Below are 22,807 nucleotides of genomic sequence, written 5' to 3'. Positions count from 1 at the left end.
TCCAATTTGGATGTGTTTTATTTCCTTTTCTAGCCTAATTGCTCTGGCTAGGATTCTAATACTATATTGAAAAGAAGCGGTGAGAGTGGGCATCCTTGTCTTGTTTCTGATCTTAGAGGAAAAACTTTCTGCTTTTCACCATTAATGATGTTAGCTATGGGCTTGTCATATATAGCCTTTTTATGTTGAAGTACATGGTCTCTATACTTTACTGACCTTTTTTTTAATATCATAAATGGATGTTGAATTTTGTCAAATGCTTTTTCTGCATCTATTGCGATGATCATATGATTCTTATCCTTCACTTTGTTACTGTGGTGTATCATGTTGCTTGCTTTATGGAAGTTCAGCCATCCTTGCATTCCTGGAATAAATCCCATTTGATCATGGTGTATGAGCCTTTTAATGTACTGTTCAAGTCAGCTTGTGAATATTTTGTTGAGGACTTTTGCATCTATGTTTATCAGGGATATTGGTCTGTAGTTTTCTTGTGGCCTCCTTGTCTGGTTTTGTTATCATGGTAATACTGGCCTTGAAAAAGGAGATTCCAAGGGTTTGAGAAGGATCAGTATTAATTTTTCTTTAAATTGTATTTTTATTTAAGTAAGCTTTATGCCCAACGTGAGGCTTGAACTCACGACCCTGAGATCAAGAGTCACGTGCTCCACCAACTGGGCCAGCCGGGTGCCCCAGTATTAGTTTTTCTTTTTCTTCTTCTTTTCTCTTCTCTTTCTTTTCCATCCTTCTTCTTTCTCTCTCTTCTTTCTTTCTTCTTTTCTTCTCTTTTCTCCTTCCCTCCCTCCCTTCCTTCCTTTGGTGGGCAGCAAAGCAAGATTCATTGAGCGATAGCAAAGTGATAGTAAAATCTCCCAAGGAGGGAGAGGACCTGAAGGGGTTGCCCTAATTTTTCTTTAAATCTTTTATAGATTTCGTCCATGAAGCCATCTGGTCCTGGACTTTTGTTTGTTAGGAGGTTTTTGGTTACTGATTTAGTCTGCTTTCTCATAATCAGTCTGTTGAGTTTTTCTATTTCTTCCTGATTTTGTCTTGGTAGGCTGTATGTAGGAATTCATCCATTTCTTCTAGCATGTCCAATTTGTTGGTGTATAGTTGTTCATAGTAGTTTCTCAAGATCCTTTGTATTTCTGTGTTATCAGTTGTAATTTCTCTTTTATTCCTGATTGTATTTACTTGAGTCTTCTATTTCTTGGTGAGTGTAGCTAAAGGTTTATCAAAGAACCAGCTCTTGATTGTATTGGTCTTTTTATTCTGTTTATTTCCATTATGATCTTCTGTTATTTCCTTCTACTAAATTAGGGCTAAGTTTATTCTTCCCTTCCTAGTTCCTTCAGGTATAAAGTTATGATGTGTATTTGAGATTTTTCTTGTTTCTTAGGGGAAATTGTTGCCATGAACTTCCCTCTTGAACTGCCTTTACTGCATCTATTAAGTTTCAATATGTTTTATTTCCATTTCATATTTGTCTCAAGGTAACTTTTGAATTCTCCTTTGATTTCTAATTTCATCCATTGATCACTGAGTAGCATTTTTGATATCTACATATTTGTGACTTTTCCAGTTTCTTCTGTTAATTGATTTTAGTTTTATACCACTGAAATCATATTAAGCATCTTTTCCAATCACAGTCTTCTTAAATTTATTAAGACTTGTTTTGTGGCATAATATGTGATCTATCCTAGGGAGTATTCTGTATATATCTGTTAACTCCATCTTAATGTGTTGTTTAAGGCTGAGGTTTCCCTACTGATAATCTGTCCGGATGATCTATCCCTGATAAGTGGGGTATGAAGTTCCCTACTATTATTATATTGTGTGTATTTCTCTCTTTAGGTCTGTTAATATTTGCTTTATATATTTAGGTGTTCCTATGCTGGGTGCATAAATGTGTTATATTTTCTTGTTGTACTGACCCATTTATCATCATATAATGCACTTTTTTGTCTTATTACAGTCTTTGTTTTGAAGTCTATTTTGTTTAAGTTTAGCTATGCCCCCTTTCTTTTGGTTTCCATTTAGATGGAATACCTTTTACCAACTTCCAGCCTGTGTCTTGACATCTTACGTCTCTTGTGGGCAGCATATAGATGGGTCCTTTGAATTTTCTTTTTTTTCCATTCAGCCACTCTGTCTTTTGACTGGAGAATTTAGTCCATTTATATTTGAACTAGTTAATAATAGGTATGTACTTATTGCTATTAAAAAATTATTTTGTGACTGTTTTGTAGTTTTTTGTTCCCTTTCTTGCTCTCTTCCTTTGATGATTTTCTGTAGTTGTATGCTTAGATTCTGTTCTCTGTGTATCTACTATAGGTTGTTGCTTTGCAGTTACCATGATGCTTACATATAACAACTTATTTTTAAAAGTCAATTTTATTTATTTGAGAGAGAGAGAGAGCACGAGCAGAGGGGAGGGCAAAGGGAGAAAGAGGGAGAATCAGATTCCCCACTGAGCAGGGAGCACAAGGTGGGGCTCGATCCCAGGACCCAGGGATCATGACCTGAGTCAAAGGCAGATGCTTAACCAACTGAGCCACCCAGGCATCCTTATAATAGTCTATTTTAAGTTGGTAACAACTAAAGTTTGAATGCATTCTAAAGCCCTACAGTTTTACTACCTCCTCCACCACATTTTAAGGTTTTGATGTCAGTTTATACCTTTATGTCTTGTGTATGCCTTAACTAATTATTGTATAGTATTTTTACTACTATTTAGAATTAAACATTTTTTTTCTTTTATTAACTTTTAAATTTTAATTCCAGTATAGTTAACATACAGTGTTATATTAGTTTCAGGTGCACAATATAGTGATTCAACAATTCTATATATTACTTAGTGCTCATCATAAGTGTATTATTTAATACCCATCATCTATTTCACCTATCCCTCCCCCCCACCCACCTCCCCTCTGGTAACCATCAGTTTGTTCTCTATAGTTGAGAGTCTGTTTCTTGGTTTCACTTTTTTTTTTTTTTGGCTCATTTATTTTGTTTCTTAAATTCCACATATGAGTGAAATCACATGGTATTTGTTTTTGATGGACTTATTTCACTTAATATTATACACTTTAGCAACATCCATGTACTTGTCCATGGGAAGATTTCATTCCTTTTTATGGCTAATATTCCATTGTGTGTGTGTGTATATGCGTATGTGTATACATATCTCACATCTTCTGCACCCAATTCATCTATCCATGGACACTTGGGCTGCTTCAATAATTTGGCTATTGTAAATAATGCTCCTGTAAATATAGGTGTGCATGTATCCCTCTGAATTAGTGCTTTTGTATTCTTTGGGTAAATACCCAGTAGTGCAATTCCTGGATTGTAAGGTAGTTCTATTTCTAATTTTTTGAGAAACCTCCATACTTTTTCCCCACAGTGGCTGTACCAGTTTGCATTCCCAACAACAGTGCAGGAGGGTTCCTTTTTCTCCACATCCTTGCCAACACCTGTTGTTTCTTGTGTTGTTGATTTTAGCTATTTTGACAGGTGTGGGTGATATCTCATTGTAGTTTTGATTTGCATTTCCCTGATGATGTGTGATGATGAGCATCTTTTCATGTGTCTGTTGGCATCTGTATGTCTTCTTTGGAGGAATGTCTGTTCATGTCTTCTGCTCATTTTTTTAATTGGATTATTTGTTTTTTGGATGTTGATATATAGAAGTTCTGTATAAATTTTGGATACTAAGCTTTATTAGAGATATCAGTGCAAATATCTTCTCCCATTCCATAGGTTGCCTTTTAGTTTTGTTGTTTCCCTCACCATGCAGCTTTTTATTTTGATGTAGTCCCAACAGTTCATTTTTGCTTTTGTTTTCTTGCCTCAGAAGACATACCTAGAAAAAAGTTGCTGTGTTCTTTTCTAGGATTTTCATGGTTTCCTGTCTTACATTTAGCTCTTTAATCCATTTTGAGTTTATTTTTGTGTAAGAAGGTGGTCCAGTTTCATTCTTTTGCATGTTGCTGTCCAGTTTTCCTAACACCATTTGTTGAAGAGATTGTCTTTCCTGGATATTCTTTCCTGCTTTGTTGAAGATTAATTGACCATATAATTGTGGGCTTATTTCTGGGTCTTCTCTTTTGGTCCAATGATCTATATGTCTTTTTTTTTGCCAGGATCGTCCTGTTTTGATTACTACAGCTTTGTAATATAACTTAATATCCAGAATTGTGATGCCTCCAGCTTTGCTTTTGTTTTTCAAGACTGCCTTGTCTATTTGGAGTCTTTTGTGGTTCCATACAAATTTTAGGATTGTTTGTTCTAGTTTTGTAAAAAGTGCTGTTGGAATTTTGATAGAGATTGTATTAAATATGTAGAATTGCTTTGGGTTGTATAGATATACTAACAGTATTTGTTTTTCCAATGCATGAGCACAGAATCTTTCCATTTATGTTGTCCTCAATTTTTTCATCAATGTTTTATAGTTTTCAGAGTACAATTTTTTACCTTTTTGTTTAGGTTTATTTCTAGGTATCTTATTATTTTTGGTGCAACAGTAAATGGGATTTTTAAAAAAAAATATTTATTTGAGAGAGCATGAGAGCAAGAGAGATTGAGAGAATGGGGGCGGGGGGAGAGGCAGAGGGAGAAGCAGACTCCCTGTGGAGCAGGAGCCCGATGTGGGACTCGATCCCAGGACCCTGGGATCATGACCTGAGCTGAAGGCAGACGCTTAATCGAATGAGCCACACAGGTGCCCCAATGGGATTGTTTTCTTAATTTCTCTTTCCGCTGCTTCATTATTGGTATATAGAAATGCAACCGATTTCTGTAGATTGATCTTGTATCCTGCCACTTAACTGAATTTGTTTATCCGTTCTAGCAGTTTTTTTGATGGGAGTCTTTTGGGTTTTCTATATATAGTATGTCATCTGCAAAGAGTGAAAGTTTGCCTTCTTCCTTGCCGATTTGAATGCCTTTTATTTTTTTTGTTGTTTGAATCCTGTGGCTAGGACTTTCAGTACTATGTTGAATAAGAGTGCGAAGAGTGGACATCATTGTCTTGTTCCTGACTTTAGGGGAAAGGCTCTCAGTTTGTCCCCACTGAGGATGATGTTAGCTCTGGGTTTTTCACAAATGGCCTTTATTATGTTGCGGTATGTTCCCTTTATACCAACTTTGTTGAGGGTTTTTGTCATGAATGGATGTTATACTTTGTCGAATGCTTTTTTCAGTGTCTGTTGAAATGATCATATGGTTCTTATCCTTTCTCTTATTGATGTTATGTGTCATGTTGATTGATTTACAAATAAATCCAGGAATAAATCCTTGGTCATGGTGAATGATTTTTTTGATGTACTGTTGGGTTCGGTTTGCTAGTATTTTGTTGAGGATATTTGCATTTATGTTCATCAGAGATCTTGGCCTGTAGTTCTTGTTTTTTTGTGGTGTCTTTAATTTTGGTATCAGGGTAATGCTGGTCTCATAGAATGAATTTGGAAGTTCTCCTTACTTTCCTATTTTTTGGAATAGTTTGAGAAGAATACATATTATTCTTTAAATGTTTGGCAGAATTGGCTTGTGAAACTATCTGGTCTTGGAGTTTTGTTGGGAGTTTTTAAATTATTGATTCAATTTCATTGCTGGTAATTGGTCTGTTCAAATTTTCTATTTCTTCCTGCTTCAGTTTTGGTCAGCTATATGTTTCTAGGAATTTATCCATTTCTTCTAGGTTGTTCAGTTTGTTGGCATATAGTTTTTCATAATCTCGTATAGTTATATTTCTGTGGTGTTTGGTATTTCTAATCTCTCATTTGTGATTTTATTTATTTGGGTCCTTTCTCTTTTTTCTTCATAAGTCTGGCTGGTGATTTATCAATATCACTGATTTTTTTTCCCCAAAGAACCAGCTCCTGGTTTCATTGAGCTGTTCTACTTTTTAGTTTCTATATCATTTATTTCTGCTCTAATCTTTATTATTTCCTTCCTCCTGCTGGCTTTAGGTTTTGTTCTTTTTCTAGCTCCTTTAGGTGTAAGATTAGGTTGTTTCACATTTTTCTTCTTGAGGTAGGCCTGTTTTCCTACATACTTCCCTCTTATGACCACTTTTGCTGCATCAAAGGTTTTAGGGACCATTGTATTTTCAGTTTCATTTGTTTCCATGTACTTCTTAATTTCTTCTTTCATTTCCTGGTTGACCCATTGATTGTTTAGTAGAATGTTATTTAACCTCCTTGTATTTGTGGTCTTCCCAGATTTTTTTCTTGTTGTTGACTTCTAGTTTCATAATGTTGTAGTCAGAAAAGATGCATGGTGTGACTCTGATCTTTTTAAATTTGTTGAGGCTTTCTCTGTGGCCTAATACACGATCTGTTCTGGAGAATGTTCAATGTGCACTTGAATAGAATATACATTCTTTAGGATGGAGTGTTCTGAATATTTATCCATGTGGTCCATTGTGTCAAAGCCATTGTTTTCTTGTTGATTTTCTATTTGGATGATCTGTCCATTGATGTAAGTGGGGTGTTAAAGTCCCCTACTATTACTGTATTATTATAGATTATTTCCCTTATGTTTGTTGTTAACCGTTTTATGTATTTGGGTGTCCCCACGTTGGATGCATAAATATTTACAATTGTTTTATCTTCTTGTTGGATTGTTTCTTTTATTATTACATAGTGCTCTTGTCTCTTATTATAGTTTTTGTTTTAAAGTCTTTTGTCCAACATAAGTACTCCTACTCTGGCTTTCTTTTGACATCCATTTGCATGATAAACGTTTCTCTATCCCCTCAGTTTCAATTGGCTGGTGTTTTTATGTCTAAAATGACTCTCTTGTAGGCAGCATATAGAATGGGTCTTGTTTTTTAAATCTATTCTGCCACTTTGTCTTTTGATTGGAACATTTAGTCCTTTTTTCATTCGAAGATTTTATTTTTTTTTTGAGAGAGGTGGGGCAGAGGGAGAGAGAGAGGATCTTAAGCAGGCTCCACGCCTAGCATGGAGCCTGACTTGGGGCTCAGTCTCAGGACCCTGAGGTCATGACCTGAGCCAAAATCAAGAATTGGATGCTTAACTGACTGAGCCACCCAGGTGCACCCCTCATTCCAAAATATTATTGACAGACATGTATTTATTGCCATTTTTTTTTAACTTGCTGTGTGGTTTCTGAACATTTTCTCTGATTCTTTCTTGTCTTTCTCCCCTTCATGGTTTGCTGGTTTTCATTAGTGATACATTTGGATTTTTAAAAATTCTTTCCATATTCATTAGTGGTTTTTGATTTGTGGTATAACATCTTCTGCATATAGCAGTCTGTTTTAAATTGATGGTTGTTTATGTTTGAACCCATTTTTTATTCCTCCTATCCCCACGTTTTAGGTATATGGTGTCATATTTTACATCCTTTATTTTGTGAGTTCCTTGACTGATTTTTCACAGAAATATTTGATTTTAGTGCTTTTGTGTTTTCTACCTTCATGCTATAATTTTTGGTCTTTCCTTTCCACTCCGAGTTCCCTTTAATATTTCTTGCAGGGTTGTTTTAGTCGTTGTGAGCTCCTTTACTTTTTGTTTTGGAAAGTCCATCTCCTTCTATTATGAATAATAGCCTTGCTAGATAAGAGTATTCTTGGCTGCCATTTTTCCCATTCAGTACTTTGAATATATCATGGTACTCCTTTCTGGGTTGGAAAGTTTGTGCTGAAAAATCCACTGACAGCTTTATGGGGTTTTCTTTGTATGTAATTGCCTTCCTTGTCTTGTCATTTTTAATATATTTTCATTATCACTGTATTTTTCTGTTTTAATTACAGTATGTCTTTGTGTGAATCTGCTTTTGTTGGGGTTTCTCTGTGCCTTCTGGATATGTTTCCTTCCCCGGTTTAGGGAAGTTTCCAGCTATTTCTTCAAATAAATTCTCTGCCTGCTTTTCTTTCTTCTGACTCCTATAATATGAATGTTATTATATTTGATGGAGTCAGAGTTCCCTATGTCTGTTCTTGTTTTGCAGGATTCTTTTTTTCCCGTTTTGTTCAGCTTGATTCCTTTCCATTACTCTGTCTTCTAGGTCATTAATTCCCATGCTTCTAGCCTGCTGTTCATTCCATCAAGTGTGTTTCTCACTTTGTTTATTGAGCTCTTTATCTCTGCTTTGTTACTCCTTATCTCTGTGTTAATGGTCTCACTGATGTCCTCCACTCTTTTCTCAAGTCCAGTGAGGAGTATTATGATCGTTGCTTTAAATTCTTTATTAGGCATGTTACTATATCTGTTTCACTTAGATCTTTGGCCATGGCCTTGTCTTGTTCTTTCATTCTGGACAAATTCCTCTATCTTCTCATTTTGTCGAAGTCTCTCTGCCTGTTTCTCTGTGTTAGGAAAGTGAGCTATATCTCCTGTTCCTGAGGGTAATGGCTTTATGAAGAAGAGGTCCTACATGTAGTGCCCTGCAGTGTAGTGTCCCAGCACTTCTGGGAGTGTCTCCAATGTGTCCTGGCCTCTTTATGCTTCAGACTAGTCATTTGCCGAGGCTCTCCTTGCCTGTTGTGGGTAGTGTTTGGTCTCTGGTCTGTATGTGGCACATTTTACCTAGGTGTGCCCTGGTCTGCATGTAATGAGAACTCTCACTGCTGCCACTGGAACTGAGGCCTCAAACCTGCAAATCAGGAGATGCTGTGTTGGCAGGAGTTTGGGGGAGGGGACCTACTATCCTGGGACTGAGGCAAGCATGAATGGAAAGGCAGTTCTTCCAGAGCACAGGGCTTGGTGTAAATGAGTTTAGAGTGAGTGTTCACGTTGTGCTGGTTCCCACAGATGGCTCTGCGTTTATGCTGATGGGTGGGGGAGGGAAATGGCACCTGCCAGTTCCTATGGTCCTGGAGGGGTCTCTCTGGGACACACTGCAAGATGAGCAGATAACCTCCCCACTGTGGGATCTAGATGCTCTTCACATTCCTGTTTCCATGTTTGTGGCTGCTCTTGGAGAGAAGGCAGGCAATGTCCTCCAAGCTCTCCCAGAGCCAAGCATGGTGACCTTTTAATTTAAAACTCCAGGCTTTAAGCACCACTGATTGCAAGAAGTCACAAAATATGAGCCCTCCTGCTTTCCAAGCCAATTGCTATGGGGATTTGTTTTCCTTGTATGTTCCCCTGTATGCTAGTCTATCTTTTGCCCTTCTCTGTGACCACGGCTCCCTCCCCACTGCTGTTGCCACAATCCATTTCTCTCCCAAGCCACATCTCTGTCCTTCCTATCTTGATTGCTGTGGTCTTTTCTCTACCTTTACTTGTGAAGTTTGTTCTACCAGTCTTCAGATAGATTTCTGGGGTTATTAGGATGATAGGATAGTTATCTAGTTGTATTTGTGGAATGAGGCAAACCTAAGATCCTCTTATTCGGCTGCCATCTTTCCCTCCTTCTATAAGTAAGCCTCTATCACAGAAAGACTGCGGGTAGTAGTCAGCCAAGAACTGGCTCTCCATTTGTTACATTCCCATAGGGCCCAGGCTCTCAAGAGGCAGCCATAAAAACTAGAACATCAGACTTGTGTAACAGCTCCCTTCCAGGAGATATGGGTGCCTTGGAGTGTGGCAGAGGAAGGATGCAAAGATGGTAAGCACTGGCCCCCATCCTCACAGTGTACTCCGGCAGGCCCCTTGCTCTTTTGAGAGGTCTACCTTCAGAGTGCTGCTTTAAGTTAACAAGCCCCTTTCACAGAAAGTCTGGACCCCTTTCAAAGGGCTGACTTTGTGCAGGTAAGTCCATGGGCAAGGCCTTTAAGAACCATTTCTCAGTTTGCTATAGCCTTGTGGGTCTCATGAACATGAGCCCCATTGGCTTTCAAAGCTAGATATCTGGGGAGCTGGTCCCTCCAGTGCCTGTCTTAAAAATGTGGGGTTCAAACTCTTTGCTCCTCAGAGAAGCTTTTGAGTTCCCTTCCAACTGTGGGGTTTTTTCCTACTTGCTTAGATGTCAGTTTTTTCTTGTTTGCTGGCTGTGTAGTTTTTCTTTTTTTTCCCCAAGGGAATTGTTCCATATTTGGCTGGAGGTAAGTTCAGGATCTTCCTACATCACCACTTTGAACGAGCCTCTTCATGCTTAACTTGTTTAAAGCACTTTAATCCCAGCATCTTTCCTGTCTCTTGAACACTTCCTCAAACACTTAGTGACCATAAGCATGAACTCCCCAGGTGTAATTTGTAAAACAGAGTCAGAATATGGAAGAGATTTCAACTTGAGAAATACTGAAGAAGCTTCTGTGTTTTAGGCACTGCTAGGTGCTGAGGTAGGAGAAAACAATCATCTGCACCCACAGGAAATTAAAGTAGTAAAATTAGTTGGTAAGCTCTGTAAAGCAGATGCTGTTATTTCATCCTTGTGTCCCTAGCACCATACTCAAAATAGTGAATCTGCATAACATGGAACTAAACTATTTCCAAGAATAAGGGTGGTGGGGGGCGGGTGGATGATGATGGTTACATGGCACTCAGGAGCCACCTGAAAACTGAAGGAATGGAGGCATGAACAGGGCAGATGAGGTATGACAGTGGTTCAGCTAGAACTTCATGTCCCAGGTGACTTTGTCATTGCCCTTCCAGGTCCTGTGATCCTTCCACCAGGGGGCCTGTACTTACCAGCTTTATCTTTCCGATTTGGGATAAGGGCCTCCATGATAATTTGTTGGCTGTTGATCTTCTCTGTGGGCAAATGCACACACAACATTTAAATGCAATTTTAGGGTGTTTTCAAGCAGGATCATTCCCTGGAGCTGCCCCATCCTCCTAGCAGCCTTCCTCCCTTAGGAATAGGCTATGTTTCATTGTACTTTGCTGGATCACAGCCTCAGTGACCTGCTGTTTATAAATAATGCAGGAGATGGACAGAGTTCTTAAGTGGTTCCTGGGCCAGGTGATGCAGCAGGTGACTCTCTTCCCTCTTTTGCCTTTTCAGTTCAAAGGTTGTATCTTGAGGGATTGGGTTCTTTTAGAAACTTACCCTGGTTGGGATTTAAAATCTATTTTCAATAACACTGACTTGGATTTCCTTTCCCTGGGACTTGGCAGGGCCCTTCTGGTGCAGCCCTCCACCAACTTCTTCTGTCACTGGTGCCCCTTGTGTTGAGCTAGTGGTGGGCTGGAGGGTTCTGCAGTGCCACCCCTTTGTCCAGCCACATTGCATTTTTCTCCCCAAAATGACTAATGACCTGAGTGGAACCCTTCATACTTTACCCTGTTCTCGGACATCTGCAAAAACAAAACTATGGTTGGTCAAATGAGGAAACATGTCCTAGAGGTATACCCAAAGTCACACCCCAAATACGTAGCAGAGCTCAAATACAGTTCTTGTCACCAAATTCTAGATTCTACTTTTTTTTGGTGGGGAAATTTATATTTATGATTTAGCTGGCTAGATTCAGTTTAGATGATCCCAATTTTGTTGGCAACATCCAAAGCTTCATAGTCAGGAGTCAGCTGAACATATGCCACCTTCTTTCTATCAGGCCTGATCAGGGTGTTGACCTTGGCTATGTCCGCGTCATAGAGCTTCTTCACAGTCTGGTGCTTGCTGGCCTTGACATCCACAGTGAACACAAGTGTGTTGTCTTCTGTTCTCTTCATGGCTGACTTGGTAGTCAGGGGGAACTTAATGATGGCATGGTGGTCAAGCTAGTTTCTCCTGGGGTGCACTCTTTTGAGGATATTTGGGCTGTCTTCAGACACACAGTGTCTCGGGCTGTCAAAAAGTAGTTGACATGTGGGGGCACCTAGGTGGCTCAGTTGAGCCTTCAGATTGGGTAATGATCTTGGGATCGAGCCCTGCGTCAGGCTCCCTGCTCAGCAAGGAGTCTGCTTCTCTCTCCCTCTCAAATGAATAAATTAATCTTAAAAAAAAAGTAGGTGACATATGGATTTTTTGTGTGTGTGACTGTGGATGCGTTTCAGCATTGCTTTCTTGGCCTTCAAAGCCTTTGCTTTGACTTTGGGAGGGGCAGGGGCTTCCTTCTTTGCCATCTTCAGGAAAAGGTAGGTTCTACTTTTCAATATGATTTGCTTTTCCTTGAGTCTGTACAGTTCTTCTTGATTGGCAAATTGAATGTTAAGGACTATCCTCTAGTGAACACAGAGCTGGTTACCTTATTCCAACATCTGTTTTCTAAAAGGCCTTTGTTGCCTGTTTAGCACCATTCATTCATCTATTCAGTAATTACTGAGCATGTCCTCTGCCTGGCTGCTGGGAGAGCACTAATGTATAAATTAGATACAATTCAGGGGCTGGTCGGTTCCCATGGATTTTTTTTTTTGTTTTTTGGACACTAATTTTTGTCTCCTGCAGAAATGCCAGATAATGCAGCAGTGCTGCTGGGTGCTTGCTGTAAACTCCAGATTATTCCTACGCTGTGTCACTTGGTAAGGAACCTCTCAGTGGGGATCTGGGAATGGGCACCTAACAAATGATAAAACACCTTTAGGATTTTTCATCTACAATAGCTCTTCAAAATAGTTTAAACAGGTATTATTACTAACCCCACTTTTTTTTACACACCATCCACATCATACCACACATTCTACCCTACAGGAAGACTGAGGCTGAGAGGAAAAGCATTTGTACAGAGAACTTGCTTACAGGGCTAGGACCCAACCTTGTCATTAACTTCCAAATCTCAAGCTTTCCCCACTGTTTGTTTGGAGAGAATTTTGGCCAAAGTTTGGTTGTAACATTGCAGGGAAGGAGCCTGACACCCTGTTGTTTGCAATGGCAGTGCTAGGGCTAGACCAGTTTGATTCAGCTCTGCATCTAATTCACCAGGGAGGTATTCGAGAGGACTGCTTTGTCTCAGATCATTAGCTTTGTGCCCTAAGGAAATTTCATGGCAAGAGCAAGAGTTAGGTAATGATGAGCTTAGCCCTAGAGAGTTAAGATTAAGCTTTTCCTTTTTAAATTACAAACTGGGTCATTAATAGAAGGAGCCATCAATAGGCTGTCCAGAAACCACTCCAATGGGGCAGGTGTTGCTCAGCCCGGGGCAGAGTAGCTGAACACACCTGGTTGGATTATTTTAAGGTCTGGTTAGTTACTAAGAGTCCAGACCAAGATGCTATGTAGGCTCAAAAGACCAAAGCTCAGAGCTCTGCTCCCAGATCTAGAAAGCAGGTCTTGAGATTAAGTGCCTGGCCAGGATCCTGAAATTTGTTACCCATCCGCTCTGGGAGCTTGAACACCATGCTTAGGGCCTTGGGTACTTCTGTGCATAGCAAAGACATCTGAACAAGGCATCATTCCAAGGAGGAGTTTAGAACCCATTCACAACTGAAAGTAGATTCTACTCACCCAGAAGAATGCTGAGTTCTTATACTTTGATCACTAAAACTGAACTACTTGAAAACATGACAGCATGTATGTTCTGTCTGGTGGTGTAGTTGGGTTATGGAGATAATAAGTACCATTACCTAATTGTGTGCAGTGATGAGCACGGCAATAGCTCTGCTTTCATAGCCCAGCTCTCTGTTGCAGTAACCGAGTACTTAGCATCTCCCAGGTTACCCTTAGTAAAGATTTACAAAATCATCAAAATACTGCAAGACCACATTAGCTAATTCCCTCTCCCAACAAACTCACACTTACTTGTCATCTTCCCTGCAGTAAGCATTAGATTTGATCTTTGTGTTGCTTCCAAGTTCTGTTTTGTTGGTCTGAGCATAGCCAGGAGGACACATTTGGAGTTCCAGGATGGCTGGTATTCTACACGGGCACAAAACTACCCACCCACAGAGTCATTTGTCTGCTTTTTGGGGGCTGCTTAAGATAAAGAAAAAAAATTTTATTTAAACAATTTCCTGGGTATCTTCACATAATCTGCCCTAGATATTGCAACAATCCTTAAGACAATGAGGCTCCTGCCTCCTGAAGGAATTTGGGTGTCGAGTTACTTACAGGGATTTACTTAGAACAGGGTACAGAAATGTACCAGCATTCCTATCTTCTCTTGTCTGCTGGCCAGAGTAACTTTGAGGGGCTTTTAGAAGAATAGTATCAGATAGAATCATCAGTAGACTGTCACTTTTGCCCCACCACCCTTTGGGTGACTGTAATCTTTCATACCTAGAAGTGCCTCTGGGCATGTGGGGCTGGCAGCTGTTCAGGGAAGGAAACTGGATGCTGCTCAGACCCCAGACACAGAGCCCGCTGAGGGCAGCCTGTGCCAGTGGAGCTCATTCTTAAATTACTGGAATATGGTGCTTCTGCTCAAAGAGTAGGCCTAATCTACTTTCTAAAGCAAAATTGATAGTTTATGGTCTTAGCCAAAGGTTGCTCTTAAGCCTGTGGTAACACTGTGTGAGTGGTAGTTGGTGAATCTACACGGTGTAGATTTGTTAAGGCTTATTTTGATAATAGACACACAAGTACTTTTATAGTCAAATGACTGCTGCCCTTTGGACATTGGAGCAAGCTTTTAGTAAGATTTCTGGAAATCTTTTGGATTCTCTTCTGATTCAGTTAACATTCACACATACTTTATAAATTTACTTCATTTTTTTTTTTTTAAAGTTTACTCTACATTAATCTGCTCTGGTTTTGAATGCCTGGTAAAAATCAAATCAACTAATCTTTGTAATTATTACTGAAGATTTAAAAAAAATATTAGAGCAGCATCTGAAATGACCTCTCTGAAGAGCTAACATTCATTCAACACATTGACGGCCTATGTTCTATGACAGACTGGGGCCCTGGTCTCCTAAAAAGCTTAGGTTTTAGAAAACAGACTAAACAGTGACTATCAAGAGGATAATTTCAGAAAGACAGTAGAGTAATAGTGGCTGGGATATGGGGGTAGAGGGGGGAGTAGGAAAGGCCCTTCTGATGAGGCATTTCAGTGGACAATGAGAGATGAGAAGAAAAGGTTTACATGGAGCTCTGGAAGAAGAGTGTCCCACGTAGGAATAGCAAGGGCAAAGGTTCTTGAGGCAGGAAGCATAACTGTACTGTGGTACCTATCCCTTTGAGGATATCAAGCAACTATTTAAGAAATTCTAATATCATTAAAATAAAAAGAAAAATCAAACCGTACATACTGTGTGTATGGGAAAGTTACATTCTGAACTTTCTCATCTCCTGAAGTTAAGGGATCTAGTAGAAGGTAGAATTCAGAGTGGAGATTCAGTCAGAACTCCACGCAAATTGGAAAAATCAGGCGTAAGGTCCTGGCCTGGGAGAAACAAATCTTGTTACATCTTAAGGGTTTTTCTGCACCACTTGGGGAATTTAAAAAACAGTAACAATTTAATTTTTCCCCATAATCATCTAGAAGTACATTACTATTCACCTATGTGGTTTTTCTGTAACATTTTTAAATGAATTTGCTTAAATGTGTCATTTCAGCTCCATGTGCTCTCTGATGATGGAGTGTCTGATCTTGAAAATCCAGACTTGGCTCCTCTGAAGGATATGGAAAAGTTTATGATTGTGCAGCGTTTGTTTGCCTTAGCCAACATGAACCTGGAGAGACTGCAGTCATCTGTGAAAGTTGTCACCCAGAAGGACCCTAACATTTTCCCACTAATTCTTTATATAAGCCTGAACGGACTCTGTGCTTTAGGCAGAGCACATTAATAACATCATATGTGAATTACAAGCACATATTATCAGCCAAGGCTGGGTATTTTTCAGCATTGTTAAGATACTACTGAGTTTAGCCACCAGGTACTCTGTAAACAGTTTTTCATAAAAGGCCTGTGCTAATGACCCAGTGTCTAAATTAGATTTTAGCAACTGAAGAGCTAGAGGAGGGTTGAGAATTCTAAGCTAGTGTACAGACTTTTTTCTGCAGAAAAAAATTGGTCCGCCTATCTTTTTCTGCTATACAAAAACAGATGAGTTTAGTTTTGATCCAAAAATTCATTTTAAATTGTAAATGCCATAGGAAGACAATTTATAGAAGAGTCTGTTTTAGATGTGCTGATTGACAAATGAACTGTAAATGCCATTATAGTACATATATTCTGCTAAACAAAATTATACTAAAATAATTAGTAGGTGACCCTTCCTTAGGGGTCTAGCTGTAGACATTTTTTTTGTTATGCTTTGATGAGCATACCAATTCTATGTCAAGAACAATGCTGATTTCCCATGCATTCTCGATTTTTATTTTATAAAATACTACATACTGCATCAAAGGAAACTCTGAACTGTGTATATTTTGCATTTAATTGTTTGAAATTCTTCTATAAATAACTTGGACTATCTCTCTAGTGCCTCCGATTCCATTGCCACTAACCACTGGGGAGCTGAAACCACTTTTCCTTAGCAAAAAGTAGCTAAGACTTCCTCCTAGAATTTGTCTTACTTTAGGAGCAGGGAGGATAAGAAGTAGCAGCTGTTGAAAGAGAAACGTGTTACTCAGCATTTTTTTTTTTTTAACCTCAACATCATCTATTCCTTTTTCTGCTCTTCAGATTTTAAGGAATCTTAACATGGAAGAAATGAAGCAAAATAACCCTTTCATCACCTCAATTGAGACTAAATCTTACGCAAATACTTCCAATACATGAAAAAAAGAGTTGTGCACTGTGTGGCGACATAAAGAGCACCTTATAACAAACTGGAAAGGAATCTGCCAAGGTGAAAATAGTTGTGCTGTAACAGTGGCACTGTACATGCCTTTTTGTCTGACTGACTTTCTGAAATAAGTTTTATACAGATTTTGTAAGAAGAATCTATTTGTGTAAACACATACACATGTATCACAATGCAGTGGGAAGCTCCTTTGAGTCCACAAGAAACTGGACAGTGGTTCCTTTGGGGAGAGGATTTAGAAGTTGGGATAAGAGGTTGGGGGTGGGGGGTTACCCTTCTATTCCCGTTGTAATTTTATATGTATTAACCTCTAAATGAAAAACCACCAACCAAAGCCAAGCCAAAAAACCCCAAAAGCAACAAAAACTAAAGATCAGCTTCAGGCAGAAAGAAAAGACACCATCCCAGCACATGCCAAAAGTTTGGGTTACATCAAACAGGCAACTAAGGCATCTGGCCCTTTCCACAATTATCAGCCAGTTACCCTGTTGGACTGTGTTTTAAAAATCTGCAATTAAAAAGGATGTAGCCTTATGCTGCTACAGGTGATCCCAGCCCCTCAGTTACTGCCACTCCTTAGCAGACCCCACTGTGATGTGGTGGGCAAAGTAGTGCTGGGCATGTTGAGTGGGCGTCCAAAAGGCTCTTCTAAGTAACTGGTATCCTCATCACTCTATACGATTATTAATTGCAAATGTACATTTACATTTGTAAACAAGTTCTGGTAGACCGGATACCTAGAAAACAGAAAATAGAATATTTCCCAGAACAACAGAAGTGGAAAGCCACCTTCACTCAGATGTTTCCATGACTACTTGTCTTTCACAAGTGGTGCAGGAAGAAACATTTCTATCAGCTAGTGTGCTGTGGCCCTATCAGGGTTCCTCAGGTGTCCATGGAACCTGTGAACATGTTACCTTATATGCCAAGAAGGGACTTTACATGTGTTCTTCAGGTGACAGACCTTGAGATGGAGATTATCCTGGATTATCTGGTAGGGCCCTTAGAAGGCAGACGAGTCAGTGAGCGACTTGGCCAAAGAAAATGCAGGAACGATGAGGCATAGGAAGGACTCAGTGTTGTTGCTAGCTCTGAGACGGAGGTCAGTTCAAGAACAAGAGTGCAGTCCATGTGACAGCCAGTAAGGAAGCGGGGACCTCAGTTCTACACCAGCATGGAACTGTCATCTGCCAACAGCCTGCAGGAGCCTGGAAGCAGATTCTCTCTCCAGCGGTGAGAGCCAGGGCAGGCCCTGGGAAATGTCTCAATTTCACGTAGGTGAGACCTGTATTGGGTTTCCAACCTACAGAACTGAGTTTGTGTTTAAAGCTGTGAAGTTTGTGGTAATTTTTTACTGCAGTGAGAGAAAACGGACAGTGTAAGAAGAAAGTGAACAATCTAAAACCAAATTCTTTGGGAGACATGAGAAGTACACTAGACTAGCAATTTCCGAAATACGAGGCATGAAATCCCAGAAACTTAGCTTGAGAACGAGTTGCAAAGTACCTGTTGTGGACACTGGCTTCCCGCACTCCCCCACAGTCACGCCTCCACCTCTTGGCCAGCCTGGTGGGTCCACCTCCCTTTTCCATTGCAGGCCTCAGGGCTGAGCTGTGCCCCAGCAGGTGCTGGCTTTCCCACCTGGGATTTTCCTGCTTGACTAGCTCGTCCTAGCATCTCATGTCATCTAAGCACAGAGGCCTTTTCTTGATCCTATATTTTAATCTTCCCTGTCTCTGCCATTTTTTCCTTGAGTACGTCACCTTTGAAAGCCACCAAATGGCTTGGGCTGGGATAGAGGAAACAATAGTTAGGGTTTCCTTGTTAAAGAAGAGAAGCAGGTGAAAAATTTATATATTTATTTTGGTGGGAAAAACTAAATGTTATTACAGGCTTTCTGTAGAGATTATTAGCATTTAAAAGAAATTACCAAAGCTAATCTGATATCCTCTGTATTTTATCATCTCTAAACCTTAGTTCTACCTATAAATGAAACACTACATTTTTGCAGTATTTTTATATGTACAAAAATATTTTACTTGGAATATACAATCTCACATGTTCAACATTTCAATAATGTTTGTTTTGGACAGCATATGGAAATATGTGAAAAGAAAAATTTATAGGGACAGTTTCTGAAAAATCAATACTTAATTGTACTGCAGGAAAATTTTATTTATACAAAGGCAGCAGTAATGTTTCTTTTATACAGGAACTAGTAATACAATTACTTGGAAGGCAGTAGCAATTAAATTTTATTTTTAAACTTTTTCATCAGAGACTTAAGCAGCTTGTTCAGCTTTTATTTTTAGATTGCTAACAAGCATTTTGCCCTCCATTAAAAAAAAAGTTCTACAATTATTTCAAAGACTAGAGGTTAAAAAGAGCATGCATTTGTGTTCAAAATAAAGATACACCAAACTGAAATGGGAAGAAAAAAAAAATCCCCAAAGCAAGGTTTTCACATCAAATACTCACCATGGGCTCTAAAGTAACTCAACATGCAGAAAACTACACTTGTTGCCAAACCCTAGTTTGGCATTCTTCTCCAGCAACACCCTAGATCCCACTTCCTTAAAAATCAATGTTAGCAAAGAAACAGGAGTCCGTTCTTTTTAAAAGAGGACACATAGCCAAAAGGAGTATTTATCTTATACTTAAATTACAGTTGGAGATGAGCTATTCCTCAAATCTGGTTCTGCCTGAAAAGGTGAAGGCATTCCTCATTTGGACCATGTTCACCAGAACAAGCTCTAGGTCTTCAAGGCAATTGCTATACTATTGCCTGCCTCTCTTATTTCGGAATATGATGAAGACCACATATTTTAAGTGCTGATGACTTCTGCTTTAACAGTGGTAATTTATAGCTGAGGAGTTTTGAATGCTCTGCTTTTTTCCACTTCCTCTAAGCTCCTTGGCCACCTTGACCGATATGAAGAAAGACTAATGTCAGGTATGGCCTGTTGTATTTGTGTGTTTCTACCCTCTGCTGTTGCTGAAGTGCAACAAAGACCTCTAGTTCCAACTTTTAAAATAAGACCTTTTGGCTTCTGCTTTGTGGAAGCAACAGTACCTATTCGTGGGACTCAAGAACGTTTACAAGCACTGAGTCATTTACTCTCCCAAGTACGAAGAAGCATTTATGTTCATTGTAGATGTGTTCATTCAGTTTGTGCTGGGAATTAGGAAAAACTGGTAGGGAAGAAAAGTGAAGGAATGGTCACTTCTGGCTGACTTTGGTGTGTGGAGGAAAGTCCGATTTATCACAGCACTGTATTATCAGCCAGCAGCCGTGAAGCAATTAAAAAGAGAATGCAACTAAGATGTCTTCATGTCCGATTCAAGGTCCACTAATTGGACCTAACAACAGTTCTCCCTATAAAGAAACAGATGCCTTCTAAACTTAATACTATGGGTTAAACAATAGGGCTGCAGTGATAAATTTCAGGCATAAGAACTAAGGTAGGGCAGCTTTAAGGGCCAAAGTTCAGAATTTCTTGGATGTCAGAGTACTAGATTGCTTAAATTTTATTTGATTTGTGAGTAACAAGAATTTGTTAAAGGTTTGGACTGAGTGGGATTCTAAAATAAAATGGACCTCCTGACCAAGGCCACAAGAGAGAACAGACCCTCCTGAGAGCTGTTTTAAAATTAGAGGGAGGATTCTTGAATGGTGTATACCATTCATTATACTACCTCTGAAGAGATACATTTTAAATGAACTAAAAGATAAACAACCTCAATATAAGTGAATATATATAATAAATAAAGTAGCCTAATAAGGATTTTCCAGTCTAGCATTCATCACATCAGAGTTACAAATTACTTCTTGTAATTTAAGGTGAAGACAAATATTAAGCTAGCCCTATTTAACAGGTGGAATATTAAAAGTAAAGGGAAATATAAATTTTATCAAAGGTTGCATGGTCAGAATCAGAATTAGGATCTCAGCCAGTAGAAGTACACCATCTCTATTTTTAACAAAAGAGATTATTTTAAAGTAGTGCAATGTACTACGGAAGTGGTACAAACCATGCTTTAAAATTCTTACCTTAGAAATGAGATATCATTCCTTCACTTTTTAGTGTATTAAAGACCTATTTCTGTTTCTGCACTAAATCATTCCAGGAACACAAAGGTAACATAATGAATTATAGGACATATTAAAAAATGAATAAAACTTGAGGCTAACAAAAATGTAATTTAAAAATAATCTTACCTTAAGGAATTACAGAATTGTTATCTTCTTAAGATATACAATGCATACTCAAAAAATGATGCTGAATTATTAGTTGACTGTATTCTTAAAAGTTTGTGAATATTCACTTTTATATATACAATAATCCCATTATTTAAAATACTGAATTTTGCTCAAGAACTTAAATACATTATAGATGTTATTACATGAATTCTCACAGCAAATCCACTGGAACAAGAGGAGGGCAGTTACCATAATCTCTAAGCCTGAACCATATCACAAATTCATTTAAAGTTTAAATAAGTATTTCCTAAGAGGCTGCCATCTAGAACTCTGTCCTTTTTGCTTAAAGAAATTAAGTTATAATAATTTTCTGAGCTTAATATTTTTCAGGAAGATTAGTATCTGCCTCAAGGTAAAACTAGAGCCTTATAAAACAATGTGAAAAAGGTTTCAGAATGTCTAAGAATTTGGGAGTAAACATTTAAGATCACTAGCTATAGTTACATGGGTGACCATATTTAGTTTTATTATTCATGTATTTAGGGAGAATTTTACATATTATACATATGACTGTATATATATTATATATATGGCGACTCAGACATTTATAAAATGACCTATATATGTACATAAAAGTTCAGGATTTCTTTTTCCATATTTAGTATAAAGATTCATTACTACAAAATTATTGGCTCCCTAGCCTGTGATTTTTGGAAAATGGAGTGTTGCTTCAGAAGTCATAAAAGTACAATGTTAAGTAGAGCACTATTTTGACCAATTTTCAAAACTTTTATGGTTAATATTTATCAGTTCAAAATAACTGTACCTAACTCCACGGCTATCCATCTTGAAAATCAACTCCAATCACCAGATTATGACACTGTTTTGTCTAGCAATAAGTACCAATTTAGTGAATTTTTAAAGCAAAGATCATCTTTTATTGTCATTGGGATAGTATGGTCAAAGCAGTTAGTATCTGGCCATAATCTATAATGCTACACTATTGTATTTTATTGCTAATTTGCATTATTTCCTAAATTTGTGTTAATAACCAATTTGCTCTTTTAAAGAAAACTTGTCCTGATAAGCTACTATAAGCAAATTTACTAGATTCTAGAATCTAGGGTTCAGGCTACTATTGCTGTAGTCATGCTGGGTTTATGATAAGATTTCTATTTTAGAAAGCTATGTTCAGCAATTGTATAGTTAAGAATTGGCAAAAGTAAAAGTCCTGATGTATTGGATATTTGATAATATACAAATATCAAACAGAAATTAAGACTGCATAATCAAGACACGGCTGGAATAAAAGTGAAACTCTACTTGTAGTGCATCACATATATTCCACTAGTTATACTGTTACATGACTTATCCAGGAACATCACCTCTAGGGGTATTTGTACATTTGAAAATAAAAAACATATATATATATATATAATATTTAGTTGTATATAAATTGTCATGCCCTGAATGCTGAATGTGGACACTCCTGATCACAAAGAATCCTCGGGTGCATTAATGTATTGGCACAAGTTTCCCAAAGGCATTTGCACATGCATTTGTATTTTAACTATTACCAATTGTTTAGCATCCCTTTAAACCGTTTTCTCTTCAGTAAAGCTAATTATTTTAGATATTTCCCACAAGAGAAGTTCATACTTCATTGATTACAACAATACTCTCATTGCCTTGGGAGAATCCTGGGGCCTCTGGGACTCCTTGCCCCAGTAGAGCTCTACTGGGTCCTGCAGACTCAGATGGGACTTCAGTTTCAAGTTTAATGACTCTACTGAGATACAGTGACCTTTTCTGAATTTATTCTCTTCAGCTCTGGCATCTAGACTGAGATAAACTAAACAGCATTATTTCATTTTATATTATGGGGGATCTAGTGTATATTAACTAGTCATGAATACCATTTATAATAGAAATAATTCCTTTAAAAGTACAGACTATTTTCTAAATAATATGCATTTTAAACCATAGGATAAGGCTAAAAATATAGATGATGTAAAAATCATCTCCATTATGTGAAGACAGTTGAAATATTTTGTGGATACACTTCTT

At 38.3% G+C, this 22,807-nt stretch overlaps 1 protein-coding gene across 5 annotated transcripts in view; it reads left to right on the top strand.

Annotated features, from left to right (window-relative positions):
* The window catches only part of GSDME (gasdermin E), a 71,626-nt gene extending 55,418 nt beyond the window's left edge, over positions 1–16,208 (top strand). For 4 of the 5 annotated variants that reach the window (XM_078059374.1, XM_078059375.1, XM_078059376.1 and 1 more), the window contains 2 exons: positions 12,301–12,374; positions 15,346–16,208. In XM_078059374.1, the coding sequence (XP_077915500.1) occupies positions 12,301–12,374; positions 15,346–15,576 (305 nt within the window). In that variant the 3' untranslated portion in view covers positions 15,577–16,208. The remainder of the gene's footprint in view (positions 1–12,300; positions 12,375–15,345) is intronic. The other variant, XM_078059377.1, reaches the window with a different exon arrangement.
* Positions 16,209–22,807: the final 6,599 nt, after the last annotated feature.

This window comes from Halichoerus grypus, chromosome 12 (assembly GCF_964656455.1).
Source record: "Halichoerus grypus chromosome 12, mHalGry1.hap1.1, whole genome shotgun sequence".
Lineage (NCBI taxonomy): Eukaryota > Metazoa > Chordata > Mammalia > Carnivora > Phocidae > Halichoerus > Halichoerus grypus.
The sequence above is the reverse complement of the archived record's forward strand: the minus strand, read 5'-3'. Positions and strand labels throughout refer to the sequence as shown.